Raw genomic sequence first — 26028 nt, forward strand, 5'->3', positions numbered from 1 at the left:
TCTGAAAACACAAAATAGCTCAAAGGAAAGAGGAGACTCTCTATATAACTAGGGAAAAACCATTTGTTTGTACCTTGTTCCATTCTTAATTTATCTTAAGTTGAATAGAGCCTGGTTGCACCAAAAAGACCACTTTTTTTCTAGAAAGCTGAGAAAAATGCATTTTTGTGAAAGAGAGTCTCTCAAGACAAACAGTGATTTATCCGTTTTAATTTTGGCTTCAGAAACATGTAAGACATCTGAAAATTTCATTTCACATGTTTTTTCATTGTACAAAAAAAAAAAAAACTAAAATACAACAAGTAGGAGTCCTGTCCTACTATGCAGAGTGATGCCTGCTCTCCTACTCCTCCTGCAGTTGCTGCCCCCTCACCCTCTCCTAACCCCCTCCTCCCCCCTCCCCTCACCCCCTCTCTGCCCCTCCCCTCTCCTACTTCTCCTCCTGCTGCTTCCCCTCGTCTCTGAAGGAGGGAGGGAGACGTCATGGCGTCTTCAGCCTCTCTGCTGGACGCGGCCGCGGCAGCGACGCACCGCGCTGATCTCTCGGTTCGTCGTCACGACGTCGGTTTACAGCAACTGGTGAAACTGACTCCGCGATCCGCTTTCGCTTCGGCATTTCGGTGCTGATCATCTAGATCAGTTTACCTTTCCTGCCTCCTCCGATCACTTCATGCTGGAGCTATGCTAATAGCATCCGTGGCTAAGCTTTCCTCCAGCTCCACGTTACACTTGTTCCAGGCTCTGCCCGTCGTTTTCCTCTAAAAATAGAAACTTTTCCCAACTTTTTTATCTCTGTACCGATCGCACTCGTCTTCTCCTTCCTCTTCACTTCTTGCTCTGATCTACAGTCTTCTTCGTTCTACACATCCCAGAAGCCCCAAAATTACTCACAGTGTGCGCAACAGCGTCCCCATTTACCAGCCGCAGAAAACTGCATTTGACGTATATATACGTCAATGGCACTCAAGCGTTGGATTTTGATTGACGTATATATACGTCAATGGCACTCAATGAGTTAATAGTCAACTAAAATGTCATAATTGTGACAGGCCTACTGACACATTCTTTGAGGCAAATGAGTGTCAACTGCCACTCTACAACATGTTAGTATTGTGTCAACTACTTGATCTGATTACAAAGTAACTTTGCGTCGCTGTCAGCTGATTAGTTTTGTTGCACTGGTGATGTTTTCATTTGAAAGGCCTTACGTTACCTCCGTCTGCTGCTCGCCCACCCCGGACCTCCACGGTGTAAACTCAGCAGCGCTGCACTGGCTTTTATGTAACGGTCTGTGTGTGTGTGCGAGGGGGCGGCCCAGTCTCACACAGCAGCTGTGTTTGGAATAATTCATCACTTAAGACAAAATCATCACTAACGGAGCACAGCGGAGCAAAGACGCTGCCTTGACACTTTTATTCTTCTGAAACGCACAGCGCGGCTTGTTTTTGTTTCAGGAGATTGCAGTTTTGGAAAGCACTGGCCTACTTTCATCTGTATTCCAATCAGAGCCGAGCTCAGCGGAGAGGACGTGCGTCTCTCCGGCGATGAGTTATTTATTTGATCGGAGGGAGAATGATTTTCTCCTTTAAAAGCGCAGGCGGTGTGTTTGTTGTGATGTGAAGGCCGGAGCAGGTAGAAATGAACACATCAGGTCTGTGGAACACATGAGAGGAGGAGGAGGAGGGGTGGGGGGCTGAGATCGTGACTGTGTTTAAAATCAGTTAAAGCGATGTGACCTGGAATATAAATAACAACGGATGCAACGCAACCGTTTTTCCACTTTAGCCCGGAGCTCCTCAGACAGGAGATGTGGGTGCAGGGAGATCTGGATCCAGAGGTTTAGTGAAGTTCCAGATGTGGCGGCGGCTGAAAGAGCACACTGATCACAGATAGGATAGGGGAAGGTTAGTGGACATTTTGCACCCTTGTCCCCACGTTGTTTTCTCCAGAGTGAGACCAAATGAGACGTTTGAGGAGCGTGGGGCGTGTGAGAGGTCAGCTGCTGGTCAGAGTCAGGGTGAAGGGCGGCTCCATGTTCACTGTCAACACGGGATCAAAGAGAGAAGAGGTAGAGGAAAGGTGAGAACCAGGACCAGGCGAGGGTTCAGCGGGGTAGGGGGCGGAGCTTTGACCACAGAGACTGAGACAAAGATCCTCTACTATATAATAGCAAGATGGCTCATTAGTTGCACCAATGATATGAAATGGTACACTTCCTGTCTCTTTAGTGGGCGTGGTCACCTACTCCCACCTTAAGCTGTGAATATGTGTGGATGGATAAAAGTTGTAGAGGAAAGTTATCCATTTCTATTTTTCTTATGATAACATTAAAGGTCCAGTGTGTAATAATTAACAAGGTTTATTGGCAAAATCTGAATGTACTACCCATGAATATATTAGTATAAGTGTATAATCGCTATAAAATAAAATTTGTTTGGTTTCCATAGCCTTATAATTCTTCTTTCATATAAGAGTCTTGCTTCAGAGAGTGTCTTGTACCGCCATGTTTGTACGGCAGCCCGAACGGAAAATCCAGCCAATCAGAGAGCAGGAGGAAACAGCAGACGTATCGTAAAATGGTTTAGATCTTCACCTCATCGCTCCATGCTCCTGAAATACTCCCAGTTGTCCCGGTCGTGATAAACAAGTTTTTTGTCCTCGAGGCCACCGTCACTTTGCTGATGGGAGGGGGGAGTGCCAGTGAGTGAGCGCTGCAGTCTAGAATCTGAATGCTGGATGTCACGGTTTTCGCCCAATTTTACACATTGGACCTTTAAATATTTACACAACTAACAGCCATATTTACGAAAAATTTGTTTGCGTGGGTGTTCACGAAAGTTAGTTGACGTTGCCTAGGAGATCTGTGCCAAATCTCAGGACAGTTGCGAGATAGAGACAGGTCTGGAACAAAGTTCATTTTCTCCTGATCTGTCTGGAATTTGCCATTTTTGTGTCAAAATGTTCAGTCGAGATGTGTCATTAGTCCAATATTTACTTCAGTGACTATGAGACGAAAGAATCGAAATAATCTGTGTTCACTTCTCCCATTGGAGTCAATAGACCCAACCTGCTGCTGGTCTCCTAAAGGGGCGGAGTCATGGAGAAACCCACGTGACACTGGAAATTGATTGATCAATTTTCCAGTCATGGAAAACACATGGAAAATAAGAAAAAAAAGTCAAATGTCTGAAAAAGCTCGAGTTGTCCTGGAAAATTAGCTACCACATGTTTTTGTGTTGTTCTATGATGCTGTAAATTTGTCATAATTCCTAAATTTAAGAGATTATTTCATAGACAAGTTAGAACCACAGACTGCACATCTTTAAATCTGACTTCTGAAGATTAGAGAAGAATAAATAGAGAAACAAACAACTGTTGAAAACAAAGCGTGTATGGTGTAATAACTAATGTCTGTCATACTGTAGCAGCTGAAAGTGTCATGGAGAAGTCCTATGGAGAGGACTCAGGACTGAGGGAGACTGATTGGTTCTTTGTGATGATGTGATTGTCAGAAAGTTGGTGATGAAGGTGTTGTGTGGATGTGTGGATACCTTCTTCATAGCTGCTTTATTCTCTACTTTCAGAATGAGAGAGTAGTTGAACCAGGACTGTTAAAGTTGAACTCAGATCTTCGAGTGGAACTTTCTGGAGATGCTCGGCGGTGTCATCTGCACGATTTGAGTCGAGCGAACGGACAGAGTGGAAAAACACTGCTGCTGTCATCTCAGCAGAGCCAGACGCTGTGTGATTTTCACTGAGGGTTTTTTTTATTTTTTAATGTCTGGAGTGAAGGCCGCCTCCATTGTTCCTTTTCCTCCTAAAAAAATGCAGATTGTTTGATTCGGTTGAGCCCCCTTTCCACGTCTCTCTGAAGCGGAGAAAATAAGTGGTGTGTAGTTTAAGAAGCTTAGCAGCCTCTCCCAGGCAGAGTATCTGATTAATGTGGGCTGAGCTGGTAAAGTAGGTCTGCTCCTTCTCTGCCTTGGTATGAGGAGGGACGGAGGATACTGCTGCTGGATGTGAAGAATTCCTTTGTAGTTGCCCGGGAGGTGGTATTTAAGAACGAAGCCTCGGCTTCAAGGAAGCTGGACATGCATAAAGAAAGGGGGGCGGAGTGTGTGTGTGGGGGGGGGGGTTGCATTAGAATGAAGCTGAGACGCACAATGGAACAACGTGGAGCACCTTGTATGGGGTTTCACTCACTGAGAGGCTTGTGTGAAAGCCGAGCCGGTGTCTAACCCACGCTTACTGTAATGTAGTCCACATCTGTGTAAGGGTCCTAACATGTGTCCTTCCCCCCTCCCTCCCTCCCTCCCTCCCTCCCTTCCTTCCTCCCTCCCCGATGGTTCCTCAGTGTCTAAGAAGCACGGGAAGCTGATCACCTTCTTGCGCTCATTCATGAAGTCCAGGCCCACCAAGCAGAAGCTGAAGCAGAGGGGCATCCTCCGGGAGAGGGTGTTCGGCTGCGACCTGGGAGAACACCTGCTCAACTCAGGACATGACGGTGAGACACACACACACACACACACACACACACACACACAGATACCTGAGGCTGCATCCACACCTACTACTTTTTCATTTTAAAATCCATGTCCCCTTGCTGTGTTTCCTCCTGGACGGTCAGAAACTGGCACCTTTGGAAACACTAGACCTGGTGTACAGCCTGTGATGTCCTGAATCAGTTTGACTGCAGTTCACAAAGTGTCTAGACAGGTATCTCAAGAAATGTTGTAGATAGGGGTCTTCAACATTTTTCAGGCCAAGGACCACCAAACTGATGTAGAGATGGAGCAGGGACCTCCTTCTATATTTATAGTATAACGTAAACTTCAATAAACAGGGCCTAGTGTCATGTATAAACATACCATATTATTGTGAATTCAATACCAAGCTGTTCAGATAACACACAGCTTCATATATTAAACATGTACAGGTCCAGTCAGTAGGGGGTTCTGCCACTGCCATTTGTAAATAGACCTTATCTGATAACAGTGCCGATCTTTGGTCGCTCTTCACGTGACTGACGCTTTTCATTCAAAGGAGCTGAAGGACTCCTCTATTCTGACTGGTTACAACCGAACCGTGTCATAGCTAATTACCATAAAGTTAACCGAGACTCAACTTCTCATCTGGTGACGCTGTGGACACTTTGGAAGTGCGGCTCATGGCAGGTGACACTCTCATTGAAAATGAATGACTTCTGGCTTCTGTTTTTGAAGCTTTGGAAGCTTTTGGTGTGAACACACAGTGTTGTGTTCAGTACCAATACTCACAATAATCATGTGGCTTGATATTTACATTATCCCTCAGCTAAAAAGAAAAGATAATTTCATATAAAATCTAAACCATATGTAATGTAAACAAAGTTTGGACTGATCAGAAGAACACAACACAGAAGCTGCTGAAGTCTCCTCCACTGTTGACTCTGGTTCAACCAAGTTTTCAGATGGTTACACAAGCAGATACTTATGTAGAACAATTTAATTATCTTTAAGTTATTGAATTACATTACAAAATGAGCGAGTGACAGAGAGACATTTGTGGTAAAAAAAAACAAAAACAGCTGTGGTCTTGAGAGAATATCCCAAGTCCAGCTCGACCGAGACAGAGACTAGACCAAGACCTTGGAAATGTGGTCTAAAGACCGGTCTGGAGTCCTACAACACCACTGTCTTTATAGGTCCAGTTCAAATGAAATGAATATTCATTCAACATTTACCATTTGTGTTTTACTGGAAAAATCCTTCTCCCTCCAACATGGCTGCTGTCTTCTTTCATAACTATGAGCTGATGGTTTCTAGTAGAAATTCATCACAGACTTCATTTCATTTCATTTTCATGTATTGTTTATTTGCTGAGGACAATGCACATTAATGAACAATTAGTGATGTGCACATCACTTCATGTAAATGTACCGGATTTAGCTAGGAGCTAATTTCCATCCGTAGTCCTCACATTTAAAAACGGACAGACATACCGTACAAAGAGATAACAATAGGAACCTGCATAAGTGCAAGAGAAAACATAGTAATAGCAGCAGTTACAACAATGAGAAAACAGACAGCAACCTGCATAAATATAAAGGAGGAGTAGCAGCAGCACTAGCAGCATTTGTATCAATAAAAAAAATAGGAAATGAGAAAAATGAATAAATAAATGTAAGAGAAAACAAAGTATTAGCAGCGGTTTCACAGTAAAATGACATACAAAATAACATAGAGATAAGGGCTACAGTAGCCCCCAGACTTCAAAGCAAACATTCACCTCCTGCTGTGTGTAAACAGCTCTACTTCCTGGTTGTGATGAAGACCCGTCCCCAGGCTGCAGACACACTGTCTTCCGGTGTCTGACAGGTGAGCTGCTCTGATCCCACTCCCACCGGGACACACGCTTCAGACAGCGTGGTCACGTGAGCGGCTCCTATCTCGCTCACGGAATCAGCGTTTTCGACGAGCGGCTGGTCACAGGTCAGTGTTGGCCGCGCTGCGTCGCGGTCACACCTTCCAGCGGTGGGGGAGTTGACCCTTGACCTCTGTAAACCCTGTAGCTCACCTTTACACAGAGATAAGCCACAGTCAGAGTGCTGGGTCAAACAGTCACCGCTCAGACTCCTGAGGCAGAGGAACTCTTCACAATTAGGATTTGTAGTTTGAGGAGAAACAGAAACTGACATGATACATTTCCTCTGATACATTAAATTAAATTAAATTAAATTAAAAACTAAATCACAGGCCTAGTAAGCACCGAGCATTAATTCCCACTAATTACTTGAACCTCTGGAGCTCACTGTTGGTGTCAGTGCTCTTATTTCCCCTGAAAGCCGCGGTCAGGACTTAATTCATTCTGTTGCATCTCTGATTATTTCTTCCTGCTCGGAGGTCACTGTGTGTTTTTTTCTTTTTTTTATAATTATTTTTTATTTATATCATACACACACATACACATACACAAAAAGACACTCACATGCATACATAGACTGACATTTGTACTACAAAACAATCAGGAGAATAATGATGCTAATAGTGATATGAAAAAAAGAGATAGATAGATAGATAGATAGATAGATAGATAGATAGATAGATAGATAGATAGATAGATAGATAGATAGATAGATAGATAGATAGATAGATAGATAGATAGATAGATAGAAAAATTGAATACCGGTAATTAAAAGATAATAATAATAAAAAAGAAAAGAAAGGTTTCTGCAGCATTGAAGAATTAATTTCTCTAAAAACTAAAGCTGAAAGAAGTATTTGCCATGTTGTTAGATACCCTACTCTCCCCATGCTTTGAAAAATACAGGTTTCTTGTGACAGTACAATGTTAGTTTTGCAAACTATCGCCAACAGAACACACACGATTTAACACGAGATCAGCTGAGAGCAGCTGCTCCTGAATCCTGTTGTTTTGACGAGAAAGTAAGGAGGCGCGTTGGAAACGTGTCACACGCTCCGAGGTGCGGCGTGATGTTTGCGTTAGCGGTGAGAATGAGGTGGAGGAGGATCTCTCCGTCCTCTCCGTCCTCGCCTCCTTCTCACTCGGGGTATGTGTGGAATCCGTCTGAACAGCTGCTCCGCCGAGGGTCCCACTCTCTGTCACGGTCTGAGTGATGTGTGAGTGGTGGTGGGAGGGCAGGGAACCTCCTCACACACACACACACACAGCCACCGTCCTTATCTCCCACTCACACACACACTCACAGATAAAAAGAAAAAACAACCATGCCTCTATGATTCATGGGGAAAATGAAGCATCTCTGTCTTTTCCTGAGGTTTTTCATATTTTGTCTCCAGCTCACAGTCCCCGGCCTCGTGCTTGGGTGCCGATGGAACGTGATTGGCCGCTTCACGACAACACGTTATCTCGCTGTTTGCTCCCTTCAGGAACCTGCATCAGTGTAGAAAATAATAAATCAAAGGCCAAGCAACAGCACAGATAAAGGTTCAAGGTGTTTCCACCCTCAGCTTGAGAAGTGCTGTTCCTCCCAGACTCACAGAGGAGTGGAGCTGCTCTCAGTCCACGACTCCTCCTGAGCCGCAGCCTCCGCTCCTAAAAAAAGCCCCTGAGCTGCAGCCTGAGTCACTACAGAGGAGCGTCTGCTCTGCCACCCTGCTCTTGACCCTGCGGTGCAGAGTGTGGAGTGGACAAATATTGACTGAAGGAGAGATGTTTAGTGATGACACGCTGTGTTTGTGTTGACAGTGCCCCAGGTCCTCAAGAGCTGCACCGAGTTCATAGAGAAACATGGTGTGGTGGACGGCATGTACCGCCTCTCTGGGATCGCCTCCAACATCCAGAAACTGAGGTAAGACACACACACACACACGGAGACTGACCGGTAAATACAGCTTGGCACAGTGCTGCGTTCAAGTGTGTATCAGAATGTGTGTGAAGGAGCTCAACCGAGCTGCAACAATTAATAGATTAATTGCACAATAATCGATTATTAAATTAATCGTCAACTATTTTGATAATCAAATAATCAATTTTATTTACAAACAAAGTCCAAATTCTCTGATTTCAGCTTCTTAAAAGTGAATATTTCTGGTTTCTTTGTTCCTTTATGACAATAAACTGAATATCTCCTTGGTTTGTGGACAAAACAAGACATTTGAGAACGAAACACTGATTGACATTTTACTTTTTTTTTTTTTTTTTTTTTTTTACATTTTATTGACCAAACAACTAATTGATTAATCATTTAAATAATCAACAGATTAATCGATAATGAAAATAATCCTTAGCCCCAGAGCTCAGACTGTAGCTTTCACCCGGGGTAGTGTCCTCCTGGTTCCCTTCTCTGAGGACACGGCCCTGTTGTCTCCTCTTCAGGGCTCAGAGTCTGATCATGGTCTTGATGATAACTTCATCAACCTTAACATATCTAAGACTAAAGGTCTTTTCAGGTCTTACGCCTTACACACTATGTGTTTTATTACCGCGTGTTTTTATTTTCTGTTCCAGTTTTCAGAAAGGATGACAAAAGTTGTCACGTAGTGAGGATGATTTTGTGATCCTCTCAAGCTGTAGAATTATCCTGATCACTATAGTTCATGTTAGGATGTCAGTGGTGCAGTTTGATAGATCATTAGCTCTACTGGAGACACTAAAAAGAAGATGACCAATTTCCATGATCCTGAACAGCGGCTGGCAGTTTGTCCAGGACACACACACACTGGCAGCCCAGCCAGGATCTCTGTAACATCCTTGAAACACTGATGCAAGTGGTCAGAACAGACAGAAAGGCTTTTTATAGATGCAAAAAAGGCAGAAAATCAAACCTGTTCTGAAAACTTTTAATGACAGACGAAAGTTTCAGAGTCTGTGTATAAACATGAAGTTGAATTTATTTTTAAACGTGCAGCAATTTCCGACAAAAAAGGCGGACTTAGTGTTGAAAGGCCTTAGGAGACTCATCATTGATTTGGAGATTATACATGATGAGGATGTTCCAGTTGTTGACCCATAGGCACATAACAACTCAACTTTAATGCAATTACAGAGTCAATATAAGTGATGGTTATATTAGTTTTTTAAAAATTAAATTATGTATTTATTGATATATACTATATATATATATTTTTTTTAATCTTCTGGTTTCAATTTTAATTTATCTGATTCACTTTACTTATTGCTGCTTATTGGTCCATATATTGTCCCATGTATGCTGATGTGGTCTCCTTGACTACACTATGATAATTAATAGATAAAATAATACAGTAGATTCTTTATATCAAGGTCAGAAAGGCAGTAATGTTCGTTCCAAAATTCTCTGAATGGTGTCTCCTGATCCAGCTGTCAAGCTCCAGATGTGGGACTAGCTCATAGAAATGTTGAGTCAGCTCAAGTCAGCTCTGATTATCATTAGCAGGGTGTAGCTGGACTTTCCTGCCGTCTTGTATCCGTCCACTGAACCACAGCAGCCCAGTTTCTCTTGAGTCAAACTCAATCCGTCACTCTGTCTCTGTCTCTGTGTCCCCGTGTCTCTCCTCAGGCACGAGTTTGACTCGGAGCAGATCCCCGACCTGACTAAAGATGTTTACATCCAGGACATCCACTGTGTGGGCTCGCTGTGTAAGCTCTACTTCAGAGAGCTGCCCAACCCGCTGCTCACCTACCAGCTCTATGAGAAATTCTCTGTAAGCACACACACACCTCTCACACACACGTTTAATGTGTCCAAACGAGTCTGTTAACTATTTCAACACCTTTGAACACCTTCGCCCCCGAGGACGCTAAGTGGGTGTGACTGATTTTGAATTGCAAAAAGTAAAGTCCTTTGATTCACCCGGGAGGAATTCTCCAGGTTTATCTTTAGCTGACAGCTGTTAGTGAGTCCTGTGGGATTCACATGACTTTGTTGTGGGAGCAGGATGGGACAGGAGTGAAAATCCACTCCACCAGCGACACCCCCTGAAATAAACGCATTATGCTCGAGTCGACACACCCTGTCATTACAAACGCAGCAAACCACTCTGTGTGACTTGGAATAAAAACTTTCTCCAAACACAAGCAGAGCCGTCTCTGAGGATGGAGTAAATGTTTGCTGGTTGTTATGGCAGCTGGGGAGAGGAGAGGAGAGGAGAGGAGAGGAGAGGAGAGGAGAGGAGAGGAGAGGAGAGGAGAGGAGAGGAGAGGAGAGGAGAGGAGAGGAGAGGAGGGTGGCGGTGTCCCCATCCTGGCTCCATGTAGCGGTGTGAAGAGAAGGAAGTAAATGCTGATGCAGTGGTGCGTCCCGCTGTGTCCCTCTGTCTCACTGTCCTCTGTGTGTCTTCACTGAAGGAGGCCGTATCAGCGGCCACAGACGAAGAACGACTCATCAAAATCCATGACGTCATCCAGCAGCTTCCTCCGCCGCATTACAGGTCAGTGTGAAGGCACAGCGCCCCCCAGTGGCTCGCCCGCTGACTGCACCGCTCCACATGGATTGTGTACTCACAGCAGTTGTATCCGGTTGTGTTAAAATGAGTTGGACTGCACAGAATTGAGTCATGTAACACAGTGGTTCTCAAACTTTATTTTACCCCTAAACGACACAAATTAGACCACGGACCCCCCATTGGACAAAATGTTTAAAACAAACACCAGAAATACACAAATATCTGTTCTGAGACTGAATAACGTTACTTTTTTTAGTCAGTGTACGTTCAAACTACTGCCAATGGCATGAATGTTTTGAAAAAATTCAAGACATTTCTGGAAAAAAATGTGGTTAAATTTTGAGAAAATGTTGAGGACCCCCTTGAACCTGCTCAAGGACCCCTGGAGGTCCCTGGACCCCACTTTGAGAACCACTGATGTAACAGACCCAGGTGACTTTACACTGCTTATTTCTAAGTGACAGTACTTGGATTGAGTTAAGATATCTCTTCATATCTGCACATGACTGTTGGGAGCCAGTTTGTTGACTAATGAATGTTTGATTCCTAGGACCCTGGAGTTCCTCATGAGACACCTCTCCCGCCTGGCGGCGTTCAGCTACATCACCAACATGCACAGCAAGAACCTGGCTATCGTCTGGGCCCCCAACCTGCTGAGGTGAGATGCTGTCATACACAGCTCTGTATTATTCAGAGTGTAGATTTAATGCCAGACAAGTCAGAACTCTGATCTTTCCAACCTCCGACTTGAAAAAGTGCAATCGAACGCCACCTTAAGTCGGAGCTCTGACTTGGCGAAGTCGGAGAAAGAAATCTACCCCGACTTCGCCGAGAATCAGTTGTCTGATGTCACACAACAGTCTGCACCACACACTTGATGGTAAAACATCAATTAACATACATTAAATGCCAAAATACATTAGAACATTCTTTTTAAAATTGTTTTTGTGCCCTTTGTAATGTTTTTATACCTTACGTGAAACACTTTGAATGCAAATTTTGTCCCAGTCCGCCATTTTTTTGGGTTCTGGCGTGGTACGCCTTGAGCGCTTTGAAGTGGGAACTCAGAGTTTTTAACTGGGAAAGATCCGAGTTCCAACTTGTCTCGAAAGCAGCATAAAATGACTCATGATGAACATGACTCATTATGTCTACGCACCAATGACAGTCATATTGATTTCAGATTTTTGTCTATATATCTGTCCCACTATCTCGGATACAATATCTGAGTAACGTCTTGATAGAACGTCATCACAGTTGGCACAGACACGTGACACACAATATCATTTAGAGCCTCCTTGCTCTTCACATCCCCAAGAAGTCTGTCAAGTCCTGATTGAAGTTCTCAAAGTAGCAGGTTATTTTAACATGTCTCAGAAGCAAAACAGAAAACATAAATGTTAGAACTGCCCTGATCTGGGGCCTGGTCAAACAAAAGAAACAAATCTACCCAAACTCCTGACTGAAAAAGAGGAGAAAATGATCTCAAAAGAAAATCCTTCCTACGATCTGCTACTATGTGGAGTATTTACTATTTACATTGGACAAAGGTCAAACACAAACACACAGTCAGCAGCACGGCCGTTGTTGGAGAAGGAGGGAGGCCGTCACCGGTCTGTTTAAAAACCTTCATCCACCAATCAGCTGATCACGCTGTGTCCGATGACAGCACTGCAACTAAACACACACTGATTACAGACACTCACAGGGAGGAGAGACAGTTGTTAAGGCACATAATGGTACACAACACAACATCATGACCCAGGACAAGAGGTCATAACACATTCACTAGGACTCAAGGACAAGGCCAAAGGTCAAGGTCATGTTTTGTAAACACAAAGTGTTTTGGCGGAGTTGTTGGATCAAGTTTTATTCAGTTCTCTTTTCTTTATCCAGGTCAGGCCTCAAGCCATATTATTGAATTAATTTAACTTGAAATGGAAACCACTTCAGTATAATCAGGATGTGATTCAGTATCCTTCAAGTTGCTCTTGTTACTGAATCAGACGTAATGAAGCTGTTGTTTCTCTGTGGTTGTCTCAGGTCAAAGCAGATTGAGTCTGCCTGCTTCAGCGGCACGGCGGCCTTCATGGAGGTCAGGATCCAGTCTGTGGTGGTGGAGTTCATCCTCAACCACGTGGACGTTCTCTTCAGCGCCAAGCTCAGCTCACTAATACGAGAAGGAGCAGGTACACACACACACACACACACACACACACACACACACACTCTCACACACACGCCGCCACACGTGTACTTGTTCCACAGCTGCTTCCATTTGACCATGTACGGTCTCACTCTCTCCCGTGTCCACATCACCAGGTCACAACTCGTTGTCACGGCCCAAGTCCCTGCTGGTTTCCTCCCCCTCCACCAAACTCCTGAGTCTGGAGGAGGCCCAGGCCCGGACCCAGGCCCAGATCAACTCTCCGGTCACCGAGGACAGCAAGTACATCGAGGTGGGCGAGGGTCCGGCCGCCCTGCAGGGGAAGTTCCACACCGTCATCGAGTTTCCCACTGAGAGGTTTGTAAACTCCTCCTGATGACCACTTCTTCATCAGACTTAGTCATTTTAAATGTCCACGTGGACACAGGTGGAGACAGACAGCTACAGAGACACTGACTGACATGTTTGTTGCCAAACTGAAGCGTTTCAGTTTTAGATACTACATGAAAAAGCATGTGTAGTTCTGTGGCGCGAGTAAAACTGTGGAATAGCTTGACAGAGGATCTCAAACAATGCAAAAACATAACACAATTTAAAAATAGATTAAAACATAGTATGATAGAAAGCTATAAACAGGATTGATTAATTGGGTGTTGATTGCAACTGTAATGCTGTTAAATTATTTATTTATTTTATTTTTTGGTTACACTTGTTAATTATTGGATAATTATATATTTCTATGACTCTGATTGCAACTGTAATACTGTTAAATTATTTTTTGTCTTAATTTGTTAATTATTAATATTGAATATCTTCAATAAAAATAATTAAAGTCTAGGCATTTATAAGCTAGATAGCTTCAGCCTACACCTTTAACTAGTTGAACGAATGATGGTATTATGGAAGGTTGACTGACTGATTGATGCTCAACTGTATTTTGTACTACTACTACTACTACTACTACTAGATTCTAAAGCTGTAATGTGTCTCCCTCTGCTGGCTGCTGGTCAGACTGCAGAGTGACTCATACTGGGTCACCAGCACAGACTGGACAACACAACTTTTTAAAAGGCATGAGTGCAGGTGAATGTTTTGTGGGGTAATGAAACTAACGGCTCCCCATCTGCTTGTCCACCATGTTTTTAATCACAGGAAGCGGCCTCCTATTAAATCGAAGAAGTCTCCCGTGGGCAGTTGGCGTTCTTTCTTCAACCTGGGCAAATCTTCCTCCATGTCTAAGCGGAAGCTGCACCGCAATCCCAGCGAGCCCAATGAACTGAAGGCTATGGCTCTGGCCGGTGAGTTTAAATGAAGACGTCTTCAATAAATCACAGAGCCTAACTGACTGAACAGAAACACTGACGCCTGCTTACGTTCGTGTTTCAGGAGGCAGAGGAGACACGGCAACGCTGAGATCGGCCAAAAGTGAAGAGTCGCTCAGTTCCCTGCACAACGTCGAAGGTGATCATTCGTGTCCAACGGTTACACAGCACACAGGGTTCCCGCAGATCCTTAAACAGTCTTAAAGGGCATTGAATTAATTAATCTAAAAACAATGTTGTCACTCACTCATAGCCCCCCCACCCCCATTGTTCATGTAGCAGTCACTTTACCTTGGACCACATAGGAAAGTGGGTAAAATTGTCTCTAATGTAATTGATGTGGTGGGGTTTTTTTTGCATTTGTGTTTATTGTGAAGTTGGTCTTGAATTTCATTTCAAGTGGCATTAAAAAAGTATTAAAGGGATAGTTCAACATTTTGGCAAATTGGCCCATTGCCATAATCGCTATAGTCATACTTTAGCAGTAGGTTTGTTACCTTTTAATTGTCGGTGCAAGCTATTTTTAGAACGGCAGAGCAGAGCCGCGAGCTGCTCAGAGCTACGCTATGGAGGCTCATGGGATTTCTTGGTTTCCCTCATCAAACTCATCAAATACACAATCCAACAACTCCAAAACGCTCTGGTGGACAAGTTGTGACCTGCACATTCACCACGCTATGAGATAATAACGGAACGTTAGGAGACAGAGTTGTTTTCGAGGTAAATACAGGCAAAACCGCTGATGCACGTTTCTGTCGGGTGAAGTTTTTCGGCAAGCAGTCTCTGCATTTGCCTGGAAAAGAACTCTTTCTTGTAACGAGAGTTTGATGAGGGAAACCAAGAAATCCCATGAGCCTCTGTAGCGTAGCTCTGAGCAGCTCACGGCTCTGCTCCACCGTTCTAAAAATAGCTTACACCGACAATTAAAGGTAACGAACCTACTGCTAAAACCATAGGGATTATGGCAATGGGCCAATTTGCCAAAATGTTGAACTAGCCCTTTAAAAAGTCTTGAATTTAACTTGCCTTAAGCTGTAGGAAGCCTGGCACAACCAGCTGACACCTAAAGTGAAATGTTGCTGTTTTCTTTTGTCCTTCTCCAGGAGAGTCGAAGGTGTACCGTCCCCGGCGGCCGCGCTCCAGCAGCGACGCCCTGTCGGCCTCCTTCAGCGGCGAGCTGCTGGACAGCCGGCAGCACTGCAACTCCTACGACAACCTCAACGCCACGGAGGACAGCGACGGCGACGACGGGCCCATCTGCGTGCCCGCCCTCATCTCGCCGCCGCGCTCGGCCGGCGAGGACGTGGACCTCAGCCCGCCGGACATCGGCATGGCCTCCTTGGACTTTGACCCCATGTCGTTCCAGTGCAGCCTCCCCGACACCTCCTACGCCTTCCCCCTGGACGACTCGCCGGCCGGGGCCGGGGCCGAGGCTCCCACGTTGAAGAGGAGCCCCGGCAGCGTCTGCGGCAAAACCAACGGCTCCGACATCTCGGCCGCCTTCCTGGGCAGCTTGACCTCCCCCTTGCGCACACAGTTCAGTCCAGCTGCTACAGACAGGATGGAAAACAAGAAAATGACCACTTCCTATTCTTTCACCGACAAACCCACACAGGCTGTGACGCCTATTAAATGCGGAAAGGCCGCCAGCATGATGCCCTTTGCTACTTTGGAGTTTTTCTCCACAGAGATACCTGACAACAACCCAACTGGACAGGCTGTCCCCCCGCAGCCGTTATCGCCTCCCTTAATACCCAAAGACTCCCCTCCCCTGATGGGCAGCGTGCTGCTGAGGGCGGCCGAACCCTCGCTGACCGAAGCTTTCCAAATGGAGCTGCACTCGAAGCTGACAGCGTTTGACAGCGTGGACAGTGGAGAGGCGAGAGGAGAGGACGGCGAGCAGCAGGAAGCAGCTGGCAGCAGCCAGCAGCTCCAAGGTGAGGAGCACACCCTGACCTTTACTTTCTGCTCTGCTTCTCTTTACTTAACTCAATGTAGAGGCCAGATATGCTCAGGGAAGCAGAGGGACACTTCAGTACACTGAGCGTCACCTCTATTATACTTCTAAACTAGGTTCATTATGTGTATCATTATTACTAAAGAGGCAGAGGAAGAACTAAACATCAGATACACTGAGCATGAAGAGCAGGAGAGAGACGGAGAAATACATCAGTGACCTGACTGACTTATCAGACAGAGGACAGACAGAAGGACCTTTACCTCTAATAAAAGTCTGTAGCGTTCTGGAGTTGCAGTAAATGAAGACTAAACTATTGTATGGAGGTTGAGTGGTATGCGAGGTGAAATAAGAAAGTCAGTCTGTCTCAGTGCATGTGTCCAAATAGCTCACCTGGTAGACTGTTGGTTTTAGTCTTTGACTTGGTGACACAGGTTCAAGTCCCTTCTTTCTTTCTTTCTTTCTTTCTTTCTTTCTTTCTTTCTTTCTTTCTTTCTTTCTTTCTTTCTTTCTTTCTTTCTTTCTTTCTTTCACTAAATACAGCTGAGAGAGACTAAATACATGATAGAAATCAGTCTCCCCAGTTTATGTGTTGTCACAAGGTGGACCTAGGCTTTTACTCATCTTGTTTTTGGTTCATTTTCCCAGGTTTGTATGGATTTCATGTAAATACAGTGCTGTGAAAAAGGTTTCACTCCCTTCCTGAATTCTTATGTTGCATATTTGTCAAACTTAAATGTTTCAGATCATCAAACAAATTACAAAGATAACCCAAGTAGATTTAAAATGCAGTTTCTAAATGATGATTTTATTTATTAATGGCTCTCACCGTGGCTCACTGGAGTCCCAGCGCTTTAGAAATGGCTTTGTCACACTTTACAGACTGACAGATGTCAATGAATTTGCTTTTTCATCTGTTCTTGAATTTCTTTGGATCACAGTGTGATGTGTTGCTGTTTGAAGCCCACTTCACTTTGTCAGACAGCTTCTATTGAAGTGATTTCTTGACTCAACAGATATGGTGGTGAAAAGGCCTGGGTGTGGACAGTGACACTGAGCTCAGCTTTCCAAAAAATGTGGTTTATCACAGTTAGTTCAGGATTTAAGAAGGAGGGTAATTACTTTTTCACACAGGGCCAAGTAGGTCTGATAGCTTTTATCCCTTGAAATCATCATTCAAAAACTGCGTTTTATATTTACTTTGGTTATTGTCTAGTATTACAATTGATGATCTTAAATATTTAAGTGTGACAAATATGCAAAAAAGAAATCAGGAAGGAGCCAAACACTTTTTCACAGCACTTCAAATGCTGTTGTGAGTCCTGAGGTCCAGACTGAACGTGTCCCCCCTCTCCCACCGTTGAAGCACCTTAAACCTGCCTGCCTGTTCTCACTTCTTCACCTTCTACTCTCTGACTGGTTCAGTCTTCAACAATAGACCCCTTGTGTTTTTGTGTCCCTGATAGGAGTGGTAGCTCCGGACTCTTCAAAGGACCTCACCCCTCATTCCCTCAACTCTACAGCCCCCACCTGTGCCCCCCCTCCTCCCCCTCCTAAAAACGCTGCCCGCATGTTAGCCCTGGCCCTCGCCGAGTCTGCCCAGCAGGTCTCCATCCAGTCTCAGTCCCGCTCCTCTGAGCCCCCGACGCCGGTGTCCCCTCCGCATTCGCAGGACTGCAACCTCCAGGACCCGCATCCGCTCCCCCCACATTTCCAGACCCCCTGCAGGGAGAAGCCTGAGCGAGGAGCTTCCCAGCCAGCGAAGAGCGCGGCTCCCACCATCACCACAGCCTCATCCTGCCCCGCGGCTTCCAGTCCTCCGGTCAGACCGCCGCCACCGGAGCCAACCAGCACGGTCAGCAGGTCACCGGACAGTCCTGTCTCATCGTCTCACAGTCCACCTGGGACACAGACACATGCAGTCTCCACCCCGCCGGACGCTTCTTCTCTCCACAAGTGCATCCTGGTCTCCTGTTCAGTCAGCAGCCTGCCTTCTCCAACCAGGAAGAGTCCAGAGAGGCAGCAGCCTGTTGGAGGACAGGTCCCAGTCCCAGTCCATGTCCCAGTCCCAGTCCATGTCCCAGTCCACGTCCCAGTCCCAGTCCACATCCCAGTCCACGTCCCAGTCCCAGTCCACACCAGCTCTTCCAGTTCCACTCCAGCCACCACTCCCAGTGGCAGCAGCAAAGACACTGGAGTCTCACCACAGCCTGTTCCTGAGGTCAGTGTCCTGTCCAAGGTTATTATAGTTTTACATTTTTTCATTAGTTTTTATTTTTATTTAGTTTTTCAGTTTGCTTTTTATTTCAGTCTAGTTTTAGTTAGTTCAACAAGTGATTAAGCAGTTTTAGGAATTAACTAGTTTTTATCCTTCCTTTTAGTTTTTGGGGTTTTAAGAGAAAGCCTCTGTCAGAGCTACAACTTTTTCAACAAAAAAATAAGTTTTTCAAAAAATATGCGTCCACAGAATGTCTAGAGGGGTGCAGAATAAAAGTATTAATTTTACTGAATTTTTTAAAGATAGTATATAAATAATTGTTTAATAAATTTGGGCGGGTCCGAAATATATAAATATTTACATCTGGTTACATTGGCAACGTCGGCATGGAATGATCTCTGTGCCAACAACATTAGAACTTTAGCTACTGCTGTAACTGGCAACCAGTAAAACGGAAGGTTGGAGCGAGAGCAGGCAGTTTTCCATGTAAACCCCAATTCGGAATTATTATTTCCATGTAAACTCGAAGGAGAATATTTTAATTCAGAACTATTTAATTCAGAATAATTAATTCCGAATTTAAAAAAACATCATGTAAACGTGGTAAGTGTGAGTGGAACACATACTGGCCAGAAGGAATTAAACTTGTAGCTATCACCTTTAAGATGAACTTCTAAATTTGTAGGATTTTTCCCTTTTAGTTGCATCCCATAATGTTTCCATCAGTCATCAGTCTACACTCTACACCTCCCAGAAAACTGTTACTGGTTTATTACACTACTGAATTATCACTCTAACCATGGTCCACTACTGTGGTGAATTGAGGCTCCATATTATGTATTTGCAGTGTCCATTAGAGTTTTATCTCACGTATTGAACATTTCCAGACAGTTCATTGTTAAAAAACTGTGATAATAGTGTTTATTTTGGTCACTATAATTGTGGTGTTAAATTTCTATATCCTATACACGTTAACTCTAAAGTCTAGTTTTCAGTCACCAAGGATACTATTATCTTAGCTTATCTTAGTATAGGTGATAAGATGAGGTCACCAAAGACATGTATCAGTTCATTTAACATGGAGTCAAAGGTGTGCTTACATCTTGATGTTTTTTCTAGTGTTTTAAAGGTTGAATATGGAGAATGAGCAGAATATCACCATCTATTGATCAAGATAGGAATTGCAACAACAGAAAAATAATTCCCACAGTCTGTTGCCAGACTGTTGCTAAGTATAACACACCGTTGCTAGGGGCACTGCTAATCAGACTAGCATATAGGAGAACTATGTAGGATATTTACTTTATGTTTCATTTTTACCTTAATTAAACAGCTTCTGACTACTTGTGATGTCAGATAAATGACTTGTAACTTGTTACAGTGAGAGTGGAGGTTCCTTCCACATTGTGGCTGAAAATCAAACCTGCGATCAGACCTGGTGTCACAGCTCTCGTCTCGGTGGCACCATGAGTCCATGACACAAGCGCGCCGATTAAACCGTAATCTCTTGTGTATGACAGATAAGACTACACAAATACACATATCATAACATATATATAATCCATCGATCCACTGATTGATTATCAAAGGTTTTGTTGAAAACAAATGCACACGGCCGGGAGGAGGGTTAGCAAAACAGCAGAGAAGTGACGGCTACTGGCTGATATGATGTAAACAGGAAGTCATTGTCGAACCCTTTAAAATTTAGACTAAAAGGTTTTATGGAAAAGCAAAACTTGTATTCTGCACCCCTCTAAACGCCCCATGGATGTATTACTTTTGAAAAAAACAAGCTTTTAATCAGCATTCTCCATATTCAACCTTTAAAGCGGAGTGTGACCAACTTGGCTGAGATGAGTGCTGCAGCACTGCTCAACTTGTTTATTGTATTTTTCCTCCATAATGAATCTATTTTGTTGTGTTCCACTCAGGTCAAACCAGAGGACACTGCACCACCCCCAGTCCTTCAGAAACCATCAGAACCTCCACCTCCACCACCGACGGCTCAGAAGCCCAAGAAGCAGACGATCTCACTGCCTCAGCATCAGCCCCCAGCTCAGCCCGAAGCACAGCCTCCACTTCAGCCCCACCTGCAGCCACAGACTCAGACTCAACCCCAACCCCAGCCTCAGACGCTCTCGAAGGCCAGCGCGAGAGTGGCCCCCACCTCCGCCGAGCCTCTGGAGAAGCCGTGGGAGGCCATCAAGCCGGTCCAGCCTTGCACAGAGTCGGCAAAGTACCACGGACCCAAACCTCCGGCGCCTCCCGTACGCACCATGGAGAGCAAGCTGGCCACGGCGGTGCTGAGCCAGAGCGAAGCCTCCTACCACCTCCTGGACGAGGGCCCGGCGCCGCCGCCCCGTTACCAGGACGACGCTCTGCCTCACCATCCTCACTCTCCTCGGAAATCCTCCATGCACCAACCTGCCTACCTGTACCACGCTAAAGCAGAACCGGTTTTGATTGAACCTCCGGGAGCCGGATACTACCACCAGAGGCCCGTCGCTCTGGGCCCGCAGTCCATGCCGCACCACTACCGGCCGGACAGCGTCCCCCCGCACCTGTCCTACGTGTCCAAGTCTGAGCCTCAGATACCGTACAGCGCCCGAGTAGACAACAGATACAGCACCTTAGGTCCACGCTCCTACCACCACTCCATGAAGTCCAGAGGGAACCCCCGCGGCATGTTCATGGCCATGGGGCCGGAGCATCCGGGCTACAGCCACGACAGAACGCACGGCTACCCCACCATCCGCCGAGTCCACTCCCTCCACGTCCCCTCCACTGTCCACTCGGTGCCCATCCAGAGGACTGAGGTTCCCCCGGACGACGACATGTTCCTCTACCACCGGGCCGTTTATCAGTGCAAATCCCACCAGCAGCCGCCGCCGCCACAGCAGCAACAGCAGCAGCAGCAGCAGCAGCAGCAACAACAGTCCTCGCAGGCCGACTACCACGTCACCCAGCTGCAGCCTTACTTCGAGAACGGCCGGGTCCAGTATCGCTACAGTCCTTATTCCGGTTCGGGCTCCTTGGAGGCACCTTACTACGACATCGACCCTTACGGCACCGTCCGCATCCGGCACTTCCACCCCCACGGCAACAGGGATCCGGGAGCAGCAGCCGCCGGTCGACCGGGCGGGAAAGCCACCGGCTATCACTTCCTCGCCCGCTACATCCTCCCGCTTGGGAAGGAGCACAGCTTTGTGAGCAGGGACATGCCCCCCGGCCACGGGACCAAGGAAGGCGCTTCTTACCTGTCGTGGGACCCCGAGGAGTCGGAGAGGCTCCGCATGCATTCTATCCGCAGGGAGAGCCGGGCCAGACAGAGGATCAAAGGCCCCGTCCTCTCTCAGTACGACAACGTGGGCTTGTTCCCGCCCGCCGATATATCCGGCTACGAAACTTTGCACCTGCGCAGTAAATCCGACCCCGGTAAAGCTGTGCTGGTGGCGGCGGAGAGCAAAGACGGGCGCTACCTGCCCAGACACATGGTGTCGGACCCCGACGTCCTCATGTACATGGACGTCCAGAGCAGCGTGGCGGGGGACAAGTCGGACGGTCTCGCCAAGCAGAGCGGTTCCAAAAAATGCCAGCCCTCTCACGTCCTTCCTGCCGCCATGAGCCACGGCCACCCGCTTCAGCAGGACGGCGGCTGGCACGAGGCCAAGTACGAGACCGGGGACGACAAGCCGGGCGGAGACGGCGGCAGGTCCAAACACTGGCAGCAGGAGTACCCCAACCCCAACAAGAGGAACTTCCAACCACGGTACGAAGGACCAGACCCAGACCACCACCTGGGGAAAGTGAAAACGGCGAGCGGCTACCACGGTACGGACGGCCAGCCGGCGGCGCCGAGGGAGCAGCAGCACTACAACCAGGGCCAACCCGACCTGGACAGAGACTACTCGTATCAGAAACACAGCACCAAGACGCCGGTGCAGTCCCACTACGATAACTTGGACGATTACCACCCAGTACCTCAGCCTCAGGCCCTCGCTCCAAAACGTGGCGGCCCCCCCGGCTCCTACCCGGCCCCGGGCTTCTCGGTGAGCCACAACAACAACAACAGGGCGTACTCCACGGCGCTGGGCCAGGGAGCCTTCATCCAGACTGACCTGGGCCTGCAGAGGCCAGAGACAGAGATCCGTACAGAATGAAGTAGAGAGAGGGGGGGGGACTTTATCTTGAGCTGTGTTGAAGAAAGACTCTGCGAGCTTGGGTTGAGCAGCCTCTGCAGGACAGTGGACTGTCGCATCACCAATATTTTTGCTCCTCTGTATTTTTAATGAATTGTAAAGAAAATAATAAGACTTTTTACAGAAAGTCCTGAATGTACCTGAAATTACTGTCCAAGTGGTCATATTATTGTGATTTCATTGAGACAGTAGGCAGTCATAAATGTATATGATATGAAAGATGTAAGGTACTTTCAACAGGCACCACAAAAATGTACGTATGTGTGTATACATATATATAAATATATGTATATATATGTATATGATCTGTAGTAAAAGGGGATTTTTAGTTGTAATTTTCTTTTTTAGGTGTGGCTCTGGGGATAAGTATCAACTGGGAATAAGGTTTGCATTTTAGAAATGCATGCACTCGTTATCTCTTACAGAACAGTTCTGTGTTGTTCACTATCCATTACGTTCTTACTGGATGTTACAGCACAAAGTTATTGAAGGAGTAAACATGTAGGTTCATCTCGCCCTCCCTCAGCTAACATGTACACAAGTAGGTGGCACAGTCTGTCCATGTCGTCATGAAGAATCCACCTAAGTGCGAGGTTCGATGAGGAGCCGCGATGGTATACTTTGAGTTAATATAGTGGTTATCAATGTCTTTTTCTTTTTTTGTTTCTGTGACTGTGCCATTTTTACCTAACTTTGCTATAAACAGATTTCAATGACTTCTAATGGAATGTTTTGGTACTTGTCTGTTCTTCAGTGGAAGAGGGACCAAATGACTTGGCTGCAGTTATTGCACATTAACGGGATAAAGAGGGGAAGGTGGTTGTATGAGTGTTGCGGCTTTAGATGTGTAAGAGGTTGTTTTTTTGTTTTTTTTTAATTTTCCTTTTCTTTTCCCATCACATTCGAGATACATTCATGAACTGGACTAACTGTACAAAGCTGAAACCAAACGTCCTCTCAGACAACATGGTGAGGAATGTGTTGCCGCTGCTTTGTAGGAGAAAAAAAAAAAAGAAGTTGGTGAGCCTTAAATTCTGTTCCTACAGACCTTAATTTGTTTACTGTCATTTTCATACAGCGTGAACAGTGTGATAGTTGGGTTAAGATCACTTTTGATGACGGGCCGGCAGGTGACCCTCTGGGGTTTTGAAGTTTTCTATCACCTCACTGGTTCTGAGTTTAAAAACTATGAAGGATGGGAATGTTTTATAAGAATAAAAAAAGGTATCTGGGGCATTTTTTCAGGCTGGAGATCCATGTATAGTACATTCATCTGGTATTATACTAGTATGCTCTTTTGGTTCACCATAATTGAAGGATTACAATACAGTATGTTTCCTATATGTCTAAATCCAGGTTGTACTCTGTAACTGTTTGACTTCTATATCGCTTGCAGGTTTTTGCTCCTCTTGCCTTATCTAAAGCTTCTACCTTTTCAGATGGGGTGTTGAAGTAAGGCACTGTGTACTTGAATGTGAAAACACTCTTGTCTCAAACTAGAGGTACCTTAAGTTAGATATGAAACAAATAAAATTGTTCAGGAATAGCTACAATCCACGTCTTTTAATATGTGCGTGATATTTCTGATGCGTCTCTGCTTGACTCGGTCTCACAGTCTCCTGAAGGATGATGGTAAAAATGCAGCCGCATTAACTACAGCAGACAGAACTGAGAAGTTGTTATTAAAGGGATAGTTCACCCAAAATTCAAATTTCATTCATTATCTACTCACCCTCATGTCAACTAAGAGCTGTGAGAACAGAGAGTCCTCGGTGCCTTCTCTTGAGTTACGGGGGGGTCCGTGTAGCAGTATTTCGTCCAAAAAGAAACACCAAAAAACATCCAAACACCTCCATACTGCTCGTCTGTAAGGTCCCTCTTGTATTGAAGCCCCGACATGAAAAATTAAATAAGTCTATATTTTAAGCTTGTTTGTAGCGGAAGCTCCCAGTGTCTCGGTTCACTGCTCTTCCTGTGTCAGTGCAAATCTCGCGTGATTTGCACTGACCGGCGGAACAATTTCTCATGTTGGGGCTTCAATACAAGAGGGACATTACAGACGAGCACTATGGAGGTATTTGGATGGTTTTTGGTGTGTCTTTTTGTTACGAAGAAAGTTGGTATCCATTGACAACCATTATGGACAAATACTGCTACGCTGACCCCCCCGAAACTCCGAGAAGGAACGGAGGACTCTGAAACTTCTCCCAGCCCTTAATCAACATGAGGATGAGTAGATAATGAGTGAAATTTGAATTTTGGGTGAACTATCCCTTTAAGCCATAGAGTGGGGTAGTGTGTGGTCAGCCACATGCATGTTCCCAATCAGCTAGAAAGGAGGTCAAAAAGCGAGTTCTTAGATTCAAAGGAAGGAGTTTATCCTCGGTAATTACCCGTGGCGGTAGCATGACATGATCCACACTGCTTTGAAAAGTGCTCAGCGTGCTGTTGATCCTTCCTCTGGCCAGACGCTGGCCTGTTTTGCAGTGTCAGCGGAAAGCTGTTCAGACAACTTTGTGTGTTAACAAGAATTATATATGATAAGATCTGACAGCTGTGATGAACCATAACTGAGTTCTTCCCTTAGCAAAGAGGCAGAGCACCATCATCATGACTCCCACCGGCTCCCAGTCAAGCTCTGGATCAACTATAAAGTATTCTGTAGGTCCTGCTGATCTCATCCAAAACTCAACTCACCTCCCCAACCTTTCTTGAAAAACCAATTTGCAAGCTCACACGCTGTTAAGGCGAAGATTGAATATTTAGGTCAGGAGATAAAAGTGTGGTTTGCTCCCAGATATTAACGCAGCACTTTTGTCTTTTTCATCAGTTCGAAATAAGTGATAGGATTTTTTTTCTATAAGGAAGTAAAAGATAGGCTACATACCTCATTATACAGTACTTACAAAAAGTTTGGAAAATTTGACTTTTGGGTGACATTTATGGAAAATGTAAAAAAAGAGCATGCTACAGTGATATTACATCATGAAAGTAGGGCATTTAAGTAGAAGTATGGAATGGTCATTTCTTCATATCAAACAATGTATTGAGACAAAAGCTACAACAGTGGTGGGTATACCACTACAAAAACTGTCCATGTGTCATTGTGAGCAAAGGACGTCCACTACGGTCCTGTTGATGGACTGTTATACAGGCGAAGTCTTGGTCTCATGGTGTCAGAATGTGAACAGCAGGATGAAGACGACTGTTTCAATACAAACTGTCACTGAAGCAGAACATTTAGTGGTGGATTCATGGATCAGACACATGTCCATTCAA

General features: G+C 45.4%; 1 protein-coding gene across 2 annotated transcripts in view; it reads left to right on the top strand.

The window, feature by feature from the left end:
- Positions 1-24278, top strand: part of arhgap32b (Rho GTPase activating protein 32b) — a 47951-nt gene extending 23673 nt beyond the window's left edge. For both annotated transcript variants that reach the window (XM_083987138.1, XM_083987139.1), the window contains 12 exons: positions 4355-4504; positions 8209-8311; positions 10001-10145; positions 10789-10871; positions 11437-11544; positions 12930-13075; positions 13209-13410; positions 14206-14351; positions 14440-14514; positions 15479-16312; positions 17799-18553; positions 20482-24278. In XM_083987138.1, coding sequence (XP_083843264.1) covers positions 4355-4504; positions 8209-8311; positions 10001-10145; positions 10789-10871; positions 11437-11544; positions 12930-13075; positions 13209-13410; positions 14206-14351; positions 14440-14514; positions 15479-16312; positions 17799-18553; positions 20482-22710 — 4976 coding nt within the window. In that variant the 3' untranslated portion in view covers positions 22711-24278. The remainder of the gene's footprint in view (positions 1-4354; positions 4505-8208; positions 8312-10000; positions 10146-10788; positions 10872-11436; positions 11545-12929; positions 13076-13208; positions 13411-14205; positions 14352-14439; positions 14515-15478; positions 16313-17798; positions 18554-20481) is intronic.
- Positions 24279-26028: the final 1750 nt, after the last annotated feature.

This window comes from Trachurus trachurus (genome assembly GCF_905171665.1).
Source record: "Trachurus trachurus genome assembly, chromosome: 14".
NCBI lineage: Eukaryota > Metazoa > Chordata > Actinopteri > Carangiformes > Carangidae > Trachurus > Trachurus trachurus.